The sequence below is a fragment of the Paramormyrops kingsleyae genome, chromosome 5, assembly GCF_048594095.1.
Source record: "Paramormyrops kingsleyae isolate MSU_618 chromosome 5, PKINGS_0.4, whole genome shotgun sequence".
In the NCBI taxonomy this organism is placed as follows: Eukaryota; Metazoa; Chordata; class Actinopteri; order Osteoglossiformes; family Mormyridae; genus Paramormyrops; species Paramormyrops kingsleyae.
The window spans coordinates 9,693,835-9,707,406 of NC_132801.1; the positions used below are offsets into that span (position 1 = coordinate 9,693,835).

Consider the following 13,572-nt stretch of genomic DNA (forward strand, 5'->3'; position numbering starts at 1 on the left):
CTACATTTTTAATTATTGAATCCGTACTTTAATAATCAACTCTAGCTTATGAAGTGTAGTCTTATTACTTCATTTTAACTTTTAAGCATCAAATCCAGAAGAGGGTAATCCAAGAATGACAATAATACTGAAATTATTAATGTCATCAGGCATCAAAATGGCACCCACCTGTAAGTGATGCTGATGGCTGTGTACACTGTGAAGAACCCGAGGATCTCCTTGTACAGCACCTTGTATATGCTTCCTTTCCAGGCGAAAAGCAGTTTGGAGAAGCCGCAGAAGCGGGCGTCGGCCACTTTGGCCGTGTAGGTGACCGTCATGGTGCAGGGACAGGAGGGGAGGCCGTGGGAGACGACGGATTTTACTGGCTGGAAATGAATCAATAGTGCAAAGATATACCCACAGCATAAGAAATGGTAGCCTTTAAACGGACCCGTCTCCACGTTTTAGTTCCTGTGTAGATTTCTGTGCAACTGAAAAAAAAAACACGTTAACATGGGTTTTTAAGATGTACAACCCACAAATTCACAAATAAGCATAAAGATTATTTTTACAGTTTCCCAAGAATAATTAAATCTGAACTATATTCGTGAACATTATGATTATGAATATAACAATAATGCAAACTGCATGCAGGGTCCCCTATGGTACTGAACCCAATATGAGATTGCTTGCAAATAAATGATTAATTTTACAAGTAGCAGAAAGTATTTTATCTACTGAATGCTTTCATTTCCCAGTAGTCAACTTCTGTCGTTGGCAAAAAAATCCAAAAATGCTGCAATTGTCTGACCTGAATCACTGATCCTACTATCCAATCTGTACCCTGGCTGTGTACCAGAGGGACTGATTTAAGCACAAGAATGTTGTGTGTGTGTGTGAGTGGGGGAGAGACATAGAGAGAGGGAAAGAAGGAAAAGAGATTGGGAAGGGGTGGTGAGCTGGGGTCTATAACTCTTAGAGGTACAACTCTGTGTGTGTGTGTGTGTGTGTGTGTGTGTGTGCGCACGCATGTACAACCCCATTTCCAAAAAAGTTGGATGTAATGTAAATAAAAACCGAATGTAATGATTTGCAAATCATATAAACCCATATTTAATTGAAAATAGAACAAAAACAACATATCAAATGTGAAACTGAGGAAAATTTTATTGTTTCTTGAGAAATATATGCTCAATTTGAATTTGATGCCAGTAACGCATTTGAAAAAAAGTTGGGACAGGGGCAACAAAAGATTGGAAAAGTTGAGAGAAAAAAAACACCTAGTTGAATATCTCACGACTAATTACGTTAATTGGCAACAGCTCAGTAAGCTGATTGGGTATAAAGGCCTTCCAAAGAGGCCAAGTCTCTGTTTGGTGAAGATGGGGAGATGGGAAACTGCATGGGAAAGTAGTGCAACTATTTAAGAATAATGTTCTTCAGCGTGATGTTGCAAACAGTTAAAGAATTTCATCATGTACGGTACATAATATCATTAAAAGATTCAGATGATCCAGAGAAGTCTCTGTACGCAAGAGCAAAAGGCCAAAAACCAATATTGTATAGCATGATCTCCGGGTCGTCAGACAGCACTGCGTTAAAATCACTGCATGGGGACAGGAAGACTTCCAAAAAACCATTGTCTGCAAACACAGTTCATCACCACATCCACAAATACAGGATGAAACTCTACCATGCAAAGAAGAAACCAGATCTAAACCTAATCCAGACACGCCTCTGACTTCTCTGTGCCTTAGCTCATTTAATTATATAATCGGCACATCGTGAAATGAAAAAAATGATAAAGGTGACCTGACGTGCTGAGGAGGAGAAATCCTGTATCAGGCAATAATGGGACAACATTTCACTTTCAAAACTCCAGCAACTGCTCTCCTCAGTTCCCAAACGTTACAGAGTGCTGTTAACAGGACAGAGGACGCGACTCAGCAGTCTGCAGGCTCCTGACTCAGCTTTTTATTAAATATGTTGCTGATATCAAATTCAAATTGAGCATATATTTGTCATAAAAAATACAATATCTAAGTTTCAACTTTTGATATGTTTTTCTTCTATTTTCTGTTAAATATGGCTTTAAATGACTTGTGAATCACTGCATTGTTTTTATTAACATTTTACAGTGTCCCAATTTTTTTTTGGAAATATGGTTTTATGTATGTCTATATAGGCCTATATGCGCGCCTATTACCGGGTACTGAAGTATTTGGTTACTTGGACAACTTTATGACATAAATCAGTATATAGTAGCCTACGTTAAAAACGAAATTTATTTTATATGGCCTTTCATTACAAGTCCCAATTATATAAAGCGCGATGACAGCCCACACAGGTGTGATGGGATCGCTCGCCTTAATTAATGTTTTATTTCAACATTTCGGGTCATAATACTCATTGAGGTTCAGAGGTTGAGAGTTCACGGGTGCATTAAGAGTAATTACCGCGACGGACGAAAACGACAACTCAAGTATAACAAGCGTGCGAAGAAGAATTAAACCACATAAATGAGGCGATTCACTGCCCAGAAAGAGCCCGGCGTTTCCTTTAAAGCGGATCGCCGCGGAGCTCGTTAGCGCTGCCTCCCACTGCTCCAGCCTGCCGGGGCGCCGCGCTTCGCCATCGCAATAACCGCAAACGACAGACTGCAGTAAAAAAAAAGAAAAGAAAATACACACATGATCACTACATCCACACGGGAAAATAATGAACCAGCTTAAACGTAAATGCCAGCGCATAATGTTTAAGTGAGGATCAATCCCGCCTGAGACCCATCTAAGCAAACATACGTCGCACGGTTCTATTCCCTGTAGTTTACACTTTCCCCACCAAAGATCCGACATAATCCACTGTATAAGCTCGGCGGGGACGCTTGTTTGTTCAGGTTGTTAAGCATGGATAAAAGTCTCCCGCTAATTTGGAGCTTGTCACTGTAAATCTGCGGGTCACCGCGCCACGTCCCGCAGCGCCGGCTGGCCCGGGCGTCGGAGGAAGCGAGGCCGCCCCGCCGCACGTCTGCTCGCTCCGTCTGGCCGCCTTGCCGCACGACTCTCCGGCAGGACGGGGCCGGTTATGTTACACCGCCGGAAACCGCAACGAGGGGATCCAAGCAAGACAGGACGGCAGCGCCCAACTCACTGTTCCCGATATTATGCAATTTTTGATTTTCGCAACATTCATCATTCAGTTGATGCAACAAAACCACTTAAAAAGAAATGGACATAAAATCGTTCCCAAAGAATACCACCCATCTTCACCAATCGACAGTGCTACGGTGTCTGTTGTAGAGTTTAATGTAAGTGATCACCAGTGTCTGACCTCTGCACCAGCTGCTCTCCTGAACACCAACGATTTTTTTATTTGTTCATAAAAACAACCAACTTCTCAAAAGCAAACCAGGGGAATTAAACCATCTGAAGGGAGACTCAGGGTTGCAGAACACAAAGCTTGAATGGCAACTCCATGACATTTTCTACCAAGTTTTGATACATATCAGAACAGCTACTAACAATGAGGTAAAAGGGACATTAACACAATCATAATACCACTCCTTCTTAGCCGTTGGTCATTACTGTTGTTTTTTTTTGCTATAAGACTATATATGCTGGATGACCACGATTCAGTGCTTTATTCTTCCCAAACTTTAATCAATCACTTCAAATAAATAGATAAATTAATCTCTGTAGGAACATAAGTTAGTGTGATTTCGACAACAAAGATTCAATACTTAGTACTTAAAACATTTCTCAGCTGTGCTTAAGAAAGGTCACTCAGATACTGTATGGAAACTGACACATTCTCTAGATATATAGAACGAAAGAGGCCATTCAGAAATAAGGTGTATCAAGAAAGAAGGTCCAGTGAACATGCAATCCAACAGTCTCTCTCCTTGGTAGATCTCGCCTGGGATTTGGTCTGGGAGATACGGTTTCCTCCATTCCCTTGGGGACTCGGGCGCAGAGGTGAGTCACTTGCTGGGGGGGGTGTAAGGTTCCAGGAGCTGCTTGGAGAAGCTGTTGACCTTGTCGCCCCCCCTCACTTCGTGGGGAAGCAGGGGCAACTTGACAATATGGAAATCCTCATACAAGTCCTCCATCTGTGACGGCGGGAGGGAGAAGATTAATTCAGCCATTACAAAGATTGGTTCCATGTTCTGTCTCCACCACTCACTGTCAGATCAAGTCATGTTTCCCTGAGGAATCGGAGAGCTACCATAACTTGAGGTAAAGCGTAACTCTGAAGCTCAAGGGAAACGTCCATGAAAGCAGCTGAGAAATCTTGCACTAACTGAAGAAAATAACCAAAGACTAATAGTGACAGATATAGATTCGGACCGATAGATGGATTCAGACAGATACTTCATTCTTTCCAAAGGAAATTTAGGCAGCAGCTTGAAAAACACAATGGTAGAGACAAGAATACAGACGTTTAATGGAATAAAACACAAGGATCGCCGATGTAGAGGGTGAAGGGGCTCAGGGTGCGAGGGGAGTAGTGGCTGCTACTATACATTATACATTTTTATATACACATACACATACACACACACACACACACACACACACACACATATATATATATATAAACCCAGCGGTAGTCAATCTTATCCACAAAGGGCCGGTTTGTATGCAGGTATTTGGTGTAAGCTTTAGGTCAGCTGTTCAAACCCAGGGGTAAGGACTCCTCAGCCAATCAGTCCTCTAATTGGTAATATAATTGGGGAGCTGCAGCAAAAACCCACATAGACACCGGCTCTTTGCGGATAAGATTGGCCACCCCTGGTTTAACCTAATATATATGTAACATACATAACAGTAAATATTTCAAATATATATGAAATATACATAAAGTATGAGATAATGAGATATGTGTAAAAATATGTACTCTATAAAATACACAAACTCTGAAAAGCATGAAAACCGCAGACATTAAAAATGCAGAGGGAACCAGAAGCACCCTCATGCCTAGAAGTCCAATTCGCTCTTCCGCCTCTGTGAGGCGCTATAGAGCTGTATGGCCTGGGGGACAGAAGACTGGCCCAGTCTGTCGAGCGACATGGTCTTCAGAAGCAGCCTGGCCCCGACCTTCTCAGACTCCTGCTCATACGCTCCGAGTTGCAACAAGATGAGGCGTAACAGTTACAGCTCAGTGTCGCTGACACAAACCAGACTGGCTTAATATTGCTATTTTTTCCATTCACATACTTGTGTAAGAATGTAACTTCTTGGAAAGTAGCAAAACATCCTTTTTCACAATTCTCTTACACTCAAGAAGGTACCTAAACAAGTTAATCGCACAAGTCTGAGTTTGCGATCCACACACGAAGCGATATGACCTGCAGCACTGACGGTTCTGCCCTCTGGGATAGTCCAGCCAGAAGCCGCATCACACTTACTAACACTTGGTTACTCAGCTAACTGAGGACGGGGCTTTTCCAAGGACAGGCCAAAACAGCACAGGCCAGAGTTCGTTCTTCTTAGGGGTCCTGATACATCAGATAGATCTTAGATGCTGATTAGTGCAAGAACAGGTTCACTGTATTCATGGCCAGACCTTAAATAAAATCACTTCCTGTTAAATTACTGCTTTATCGGTAGAATGTGCAAGCAAAATGCTAACTCCTCTGCCAAATCAATTTTTGTTTTTCTTAACAACACCTTAAAACGTGCACATGTTTTGACTTTGTCCCCGAGTCATGCTGATCTCTCTGCTGCAGCCCACATTACCTCATAGTCAGCAAGAGGTTCAGCCTTCTTTGTAACTGCCTGGGAAATTTACAGCATATTTAACTGGCTGAAGGAGTCCTTCCAGTGCAATGGGAAAGGCACTCTCCGCTTATTTTTGCCAGAATACTGATTGTAGTGTTGACTCCTTTTGATTGCTGATGTTGATCCGGCGCATAGAACTTCCCTATGTCTATATCCATGATGAAGCATGTGTTCACCTCTGCCTCCTCCCTATCAGCGCTTGTCCTTTCTCTCTCTATTTTCCCTGACTGCTTTGAGGTAATCCAAAAACATCTGGTAGTCCGCTGGGATCTGTAAGCATAGCTTGGCCGCCCAGAACGAAAAACTACTGATTTTTTCCACCCCTGATGTAATTTTTGTGAAGCACAGAGTGGCTAATGGAATGTACCGCTAACCAGAATCAGGACTAAAGGGGACTGGATTAAATTGCAATGATCGTTTCACGATAGGAGTTAACCCGTAGTTCACGCTCCCCGTAAGCGGCCGGCACTGTTCACTCACCACCACCAATCAGGTCTGAACATTGAACTCTAACCTGATTGACTGGGTCTAATCAGCAGCCAAGGAGAGATATTAACCAACTGATCTAGGATCTAAAAAGTTGGTATTAAAAAAGCAGGTCTCCTAGTATCTTCTACACAAAAAATATCTAAATAGAAGCCACTTGCAGGCAATGACTCAGTCGCTTAAGGAAACAAGATCCTTCTGCTGGAAATGACTAGAGGAAGTGTAGATAAAATGGACCCTTACCTGATCCAGGTATTTGGACTGGATCTTGTGGCGCGCCTCGCACATCCTGCAAGGCCGGTCGGTATCTGGGAAGACCAGCTGGTTGACGATGATGTTGTGCGTGTCGATGTGGCACTTGGCGAGCTCCTGGATGAGCCGCTCCGTCTCGTACAGCGAGAGGAACTCAGCGATGCACACGCAGACGAAGGTGGTCTGCTCCTGAGGGAAGATGCAGGGGGGGGGGGCACAGACCCGGGGGGCGTCACAGCCGGAACAGCGCGGCACTGAGAAACACCGACAGCGGATCCTGGATCCAGAGCCCCCCCCCGAGGCATCACCTATCAACCCCCCAGGCACTGGCAGACGTGGAGAGATCCCTGAAGACTCACCGGGTCCTTGAACTGCTCGCTGACAGAGCGGATCACGGGCAAAGTCTCCTCCAGTTTGGAGGCCAGCTGGTCGGCGTTCATGTCTCCCAATCCTAGCATGTTGCACATCTACAAGGGAGGCAAAACGAGGGGCGTGAGGAGAACAAAACAAAAAAAAAAACAAAACACAGGCATCCCCATACTGTGGCGCCGTACTTGCCTGCGAGATGAAGGGGCTGATCTGACTCTTGATCTGCATCAGTCTCCCGAGCCCTCGCTCCACAATGGTGGGGAAGTTCAGCAGGCGCAGCGTGTGCCCAGTGGGGGCCGTGTCAAACACGACCACCGAGAAGTTCATCCCCTTGACTAACCTGGCGTGGGGAGGACACCAGTGAAGAGTCACATCGCCATAGGCCTGAATGGCACCACTCAAAGAATCTGTCATTATTAAACATCGTCACAATACCATCTGCATTTGACCCATGTGTAATATAGCAGGGGGTAGCTATTATTTAGCACCTAGGGAGCAGTACATGGGGGCGGTACCTTGCTGTTCAGGGATTCGAACCAGCAACCTTCCGACCACAGGCATCCCTAACCATTAGGCCACTACTGAACCTATTGAAAAATGGGAGGCTATAGAAGGGTGGTCGCAAGAGTCATTTGTGTTTGTTTATGTTTGTTTGTTACACCGCCTGACCTCATGACCTCCGCGTAGCTCATGGCCTCGTCGATGCCCGGGAAAGCGCTCATGGCTTCCTGCATCATCTTCTTGCCCATGCTCAGCATGTTGTCCTCTTCAAAAAACTCGTCCGGGAGCTCGGCCACACCCAAGCTGGGGTCGATCTCCTGCAAATGCGCACACACACATATAAATACAAATAAAACATGAATATTTAATATTAGCAACTTTAAGATGAATATATTTTAGACCTTCATATAAAGCAGCGCAACGTTACTGAATATACTACATTTCATAGTTGTTTTCTTCCCTTAAACAGTAATTATAAAAACTTGTTTTTTCGTGGGATACAACTTCAGTGAGATATTTTAACCAAAAGAGGGTAGCGGGCTGGTTCAGTGGGTCGTCACCCACGTTGCGCGGTGTGAGTTCGGCCCACCCCTGGTTTAGGTGGGGGGCAACACAGGGTGACGAGCCCCTGGCACCTGCAACTCGGCAGCTGGGTGACAGAACCAAAAGCTTTTACTGAACCAAAAATTTTTACTGCATACAAAAGAATGGTGAAAGACTATAGCATGTAATCAGAAACGTTTTCAGGGGAAAAAAAATGTTTTAATGGCCAAAAGGGAGGAGAAGACAGACAGCAAGACAGATGTGTTTCAGCAAGGATGAACGTGAAACCTCGTTTTGTAATTCAGCGCACTATGTACACTATTTGATTCAGTAATATAAACTTCATGTAAGGAGTGAATTTATTTCTGGACATATATTATGCAGTGCAACTAAAAAAGCACACTGATTAAAGTGGAGTTTGATTTATTTAGATTTACTTTGTGGATGCCAGATGGCAAACCTCTGACTAAAATAACACACTCAGACCACAAATATGTGAAATTTAGTCCTTTCCAATAACATATATTCAGATATGTACTTTGGGCAAGCAAATCAAAGGAATGGTCTATGGCATTCAGATACAGCAAGATACCACAATATACGTGCAATATACATTTTTGTGTTATGGATATTTATTGTGTGATGCACATAGCAGACAATATATTAAAGCAGACTGACCATAGCAAACAGGTTGTCATATCCTTTGACCTTAGTGGGCACTTTGGAGAACTTCTGATCGAAGGCGTCAGAGATGTTGTGGGCAGGGTCCGTGGAGATGATGAGGACACTGTCTCGCACCTGGGCTAACTGTACAGCCAAACTGCAGCTGTGCCAGAGGAGAGGGATGGAAGAAGGCTTTTATCAATCCCCAATATGAGGGGGTAACCCCCCACCCATCCATCCGACTGATCACATGATAGGGCAGATAGAGCCGGTTTTGTACTCAGAACAGTAATCGATATATAACTCCGGGCTGACTAAATATTGCAGTGACAGCACTGTCTAACACCTCCATACATGAAAACCACAATACGCCTCAACTGTCAAAGGAGGAAACGGGGAAGGTAAGGGGTCACTGTAAACCGCAATCAGTGGGTTACAACCCGACTCCAGTGAGCGGTGCAAATAAGGAGAACGGGTACGACAACATATGTGACTTTACTGGCCTTTTTTTTTTTTATTTCCAAGTTTAAAGTATCAACTAGATCTCCTAGGTAGAGATTAGGTAGCCAGCCGTTTGTGGAGAAGCGCTAACTTGTTAAAGTTATATTACCGGCAAATCGACTGGATTTTCCTTTTTGTTGATTTTTTTCTTAGGCTTTTTATCATTTAAAATCGGTGTGATAGTGGCGTCGAACAGCACGACAGCTACTTTGTTCACGCTAGCTAGTGCATGCTAACAGGCACACTGGAAAGCTACTGGAGCATGAACGGAAATTCCACTTTTCATTCCCAGTCCTCATCGTACCTGCACGTCGTTTTCCCAACGCCGCCCTTGCCCCCTACGAAGATCCATTTCAATGACGTCTGCTCAATGATATTCTTTAAAGTGGGCTCCAGCGGCTCCACGTCGGGCGCATCCTCGAACTCGTCTTCCATCGGAGCTGCCATCTTAGCACCGGCTCGACCGTACCCACGCAGCACGGCCCAGGGACACTCGGCAGACGCTGCTCCGGAGCCGTAATGGCGTGCTATGGGCGGCAGCTGCCTGGTCACTGGTGGCTGCCCCGGATTGCTTCGTCATGCCTGAATCTGAAATAAAAGACAGCTGCTAGAAATAGTGATTTGCAGTAAACATTCATGGGATGCTACTATAGCTGACTAGCGAAAATAATTAAACAACATACGGATTCAATAGATATAATGTATGTATTTGTATGCTAATATTTAAACCTACATATTTCATCGATGGAAACTGATTTGGACTTTGGAGTCTCATCTGCCATCTAGCAATAAATAACAAAAAAGCTCACCAAGAATAGCAGCGGACGAGCATTTATTGTTAAGCAAGGGCCAGGGTTATATGGGGATACTAGTGCCGTGTGGGGAGCGTCTTCTGCAACCAGCCCCTTGACATTTTAGCCCACAGTTCCATTTCACTCATTGTAGCCACAGAGTGCAAAGATGTCTAAGATATATAAGAAAATAAATGCAAACTCGATACAATCCAGATAAAATGTATGTTGTCCTGTGATTGAAAATGAATAATTTTAAACGGAAATTTGCATTGTGTTTCTCGTATTTCGAAACTGCCCTCAGTGTGAACCTGTATTGCTTAAATGATTATGGAAGCTACCAGAAAATTATGCAGCTTCTCAAAGTCCACTACTTATTTAAGAATGACAGTGTTAATAGATCTAATCAGTTAAAGAGCGGATCTGAATGAATTCATACTGCAACAAAATGTACAGCTTAGATGTAAAATACGTAGTTTTCTTTATTTATCGACTTTCAGCATCTCCCTCCCGCAGAAATTTAACAGCCGGAACTTGTAACGAAACCCGGAATTCGTCACTACACTTGTTGCTATGATAATAGCGGGGGAAAATCTGTAACTCCCGCCCCCCAAAGTGAAAGCCTATCAAAACGCAGATTGCTCTGCTGACGACCAATAAGAACGCGACGTTCTTGTGATTCTTCGGTTTCTTTTAAGGTCTTGTTTTATACGTAGTGAAACGGTATAAAGCAAGATGGTCGGCTCCACGAAGTAATTCTCAATCTACGTTTTGGGTGGTCTAAATCAAGTCAGATTTTTTCCATTTCGAGTTTATTATTCTGAAATACCTTAAAGAGCACTAGACTTCTTATTTCTTTGGGCTGTTCGATAATCAGTCGATGTTATTCAGACAGTCACCGGGCTAGTCAGTGTTGTGTTTGACCTGACATTATCTTTCGATTGTTGTTAGGTAGTTTTAAAAACCCGATATCGACTGGTTGACTGTTTCCTGTTTCCAGATAAATACCGGGTGCTGATTGTGCTTAGTCTTTGTAGGGTTAAAGCAAAAACATAAGCTGATTACTTTTTTTCCACTGAGTGATTAATATCCCCACAACTTGAAACCGCATCGGGAGCCTGGCGCCAAACGACTTTCCGAAAACGATAGAGATCTTGGTTCTGGTAAGAAAGACTTGGACATATCGGGGATAAACGCAGGACATGGACGCGGAAGGCAGCCCCGACAGTAGCACGAACCGGGGGGAGAGTAGCGATGAATCTAGCGGCTCCGACAGCCCAACTCTGCCCGCCAGTCCCGGACAGGGCATCCCAAAGGTACCGGGGGCCAACCTGTACGCCAACGACGGCAGCTTTCTGGAACTCTTCAAGAAGAAAATGGAAGAGCAGGAGAAGATGAAAAGAGAGACGGAGGAAGGACAGTCCAATAAAAGTTCTGCCAATGAAGGGCAGTCGACGGCAGAGAAGAAGACATTTAACGTGACCAACTTTGTAAGGGATTTGGCAGTAATAACACTAGCAACAATCGATACAGCTTCAGGCAACTACAACGGGGATCAGTTTAGTCAGCTTCCTGATCTTAGTCTAATCAGGGATCTCTGAGGCTGACAGTTAACACGTGATCAGAGTATGATCAGCTACCAAGCATGGTACTCTCCCAAAAAGATAATTTCACTTTTAGCAACCAAGAGGTGGAGCATAAGGTCACCGTGTTATTTATAAAATCTGAAATTAAAACAAAGCCAGGTGCCTGCTGCTCTCTGATGTGACCTCCGCTCAGTATGGTTCGACTATAGACCTTCAGGTTTGGAGCACGAGGACCTGTTGGAAGGGCTAAACGTAGACTACCTTTATCTCTGTGTAGTCACCATCATTTCCAGTGCACCCGAAAGCCCTCGTATAATGGTGCAGTCTTCTGTCCCTTAATCCAGGTGGGCAAGCGGAGAGGCGGTGCCAAGTTGGCCCTCAAGACAGGAGTGGTTGCAAAGAAACAGAAATTAGACACTGAGGTGTGTCCACTTTTAAATATTACAGTTTTGTTTGCATGCCTAATCAGTTTTTGCCGTAGATTTGGTGCAGGATGTTTAATGGATGTAGTTGTTGGATAGTGTGATCTGCAGCAATTTGCCATTCTTATGAAAATGAAACTCCAAATCGCATAAAGGTTCACATTAAGGAAATGTTTGTTTGTTTTTTGTTTGCTTAGTCAACTGAACCTTCCCAAGGTTACAGTATCTTGACGTGTCCTTGACGATTCTGATGTCCTCGAGTAATACGTCTACAGCAATGGAGCTTGAGGGCTTCAAGCGAGATTGATATTGGATTAATATGTGCGGGACTATTTCCGAGATGATGGGTCACCTGGATGCTGCACTAGATGCTAAGTTCTAAAGTGGTTTGTGCTTCCCCTCCTTTTCCCCAGGTTGACACAGGTAAAGGTGACGCATGGACTAAGTACATGGCAGAGGTTAAGAAATACAAAGCCCACCAGTGTGGCGACGATGACAAAACCAGGCCTCTGGTGAAATAGACTTTGGGTCAGACAGACCCCCTCCGCGCCCTCCTGCCCCTGTAAGGAAAGTGTCTCTCCTCCCTGCGGCCAGCCGTCTGGATACATTGGTGCCACAGCACTATGCTGAGCAGGTGTGCTGTCACCTTCAAAATCCTTGCCTTTCTGTGTTCCAGCAGCAGCAGAAACATGTTCTAGGTGTGTCTATTTTTGTGCTTGCAATTCCTGTGTTAATGATGGCAAGTGTGAATGCATTCAGAAATGCTCTTCTGATAACTCCCGCCACCACCTTGATAGACTTGTGATATTGGCTTCATGCTGTTATGTTCTAGATTAATTGTTTTTGGTTGCCTTTATGTATAAGTTCCTGTGGTCTCCATCTAATAAAATGTTGATATGGGGATTGGGTACATTCAGTGTCACTCTAAGGGTTGTACTTGTGAAGTTTTTCTTCAGGTTTATAATCGGTGGAATGTAGCATGACTGCTGTACAGTACCACTGCCCATCATGCAGCATGATGATGAATTATTAAACGCCGGACCTGCGAGTCACTACTCCAGAGTCGTTTTAAATCTTTCTCGGGATCATGTCCAAGGCTGTGAACTCTCCAGGATTCCCTTTTTCTGTGGAAGATACTTACTGATCTGAAGTGGTGTCATTTTGGACAGTTTGGCTGCAGTGCCTTGTTTGATAAATCCCTCTGTACATCAAGTGGAGCACCTTTTACAGAGGTCATTTTGCTAACCCCAAAAAGGTTATAATGCAGCCTTTGTTAGCACTGATCAGATTACATAAAATCTGCTATCCATATTCTTTTGCCATAAAGAAAATCTGGAGGCCTGATTTGTTTACAAGTTTTATGATTGGGAAAAATCACACTGTCCAGAAAAGTGTGGTACACACAAAACTTAAGATATGTAAGGAAATTATCCTGATTCACATACTGTTCAGTACATGGTTTTTCTGAAATGTTTTGCTATGCTGTGGATATTAAAAAAGCTTCACATTTTTGTCTCTGACTTGTGTTTTTCAGTCTCTTAAAAATGGATTATAAACTGGAGATTTGAAATGCTTGATTCCTGTGACATAATTTAATTACTTTATTGTCCTTTTAATTAGTAAGAACATGATCTGTTAAATGAGATTAACCTTTCGCATAATCGCAATCCGCATACAAATCCAGTCTATAAGATAA

General features: G+C 43.6%; 3 protein-coding genes across 7 annotated transcripts in view; 1 reads left to right on the forward strand and 2 right to left on the reverse strand.

Annotated features, from left to right (window-relative positions):
• Positions 1 to 3,191, reverse strand: part of best2 (bestrophin 2) — an 8,755-nt gene extending 5,564 nt beyond the window's left edge. For 3 of the 5 annotated variants that reach the window (XM_072712080.1, XM_072712081.1, XM_072712079.1), the window contains exon 1: positions 169 to 3,191. In XM_072712080.1, coding sequence (XP_072568181.1) covers positions 169 to 320 — 152 coding nt within the window. In that variant the 5' untranslated portion in view covers positions 321 to 3,191. The remainder of the gene's footprint in view (positions 1 to 168) is intronic. The other 2 variants (XM_023791768.2, XM_072712078.1) reach the window with 2 other exon arrangements.
• A 136-nt stretch (positions 3,192 to 3,327) lies between these two features.
• On the reverse strand, positions 3,328 to 9,651 carry get3 (guided entry of tail-anchored proteins factor 3, ATPase). The gene is made up of 7 exons (XM_023791774.2): positions 9,382 to 9,651; positions 8,592 to 8,739; positions 7,539 to 7,687; positions 7,059 to 7,209; positions 6,860 to 6,967; positions 6,492 to 6,689; positions 3,328 to 4,090 (listed from the first exon to the last, which is right to left on the reverse strand). The coding sequence occupies exons 1-7, from the start codon at positions 9,522 to 9,524 to the stop codon at positions 3,962 to 3,964; spliced, it is 1,026 nt and encodes a 341-aa protein (XP_023647542.1). The 5' UTR covers positions 9,525 to 9,651; the 3' UTR covers positions 3,328 to 3,961.
• Positions 9,652 to 10,572: 921 nt separating this feature from the next.
• On the forward strand, positions 10,573 to 13,396 carry LOC111833530 (telomerase RNA component interacting RNase-like). Its single transcript, XM_023791884.2, has 3 exons — positions 10,573 to 11,358; positions 11,799 to 11,876; positions 12,290 to 13,396. Exons 1-3 carry the CDS (start codon positions 11,071 to 11,073, stop codon positions 12,395 to 12,397), a joined length of 474 nt encoding a protein of 157 aa, XP_023647652.1. The 5' UTR covers positions 10,573 to 11,070; the 3' UTR covers positions 12,398 to 13,396.
• Positions 13,397 to 13,572: the final 176 nt, after the last annotated feature.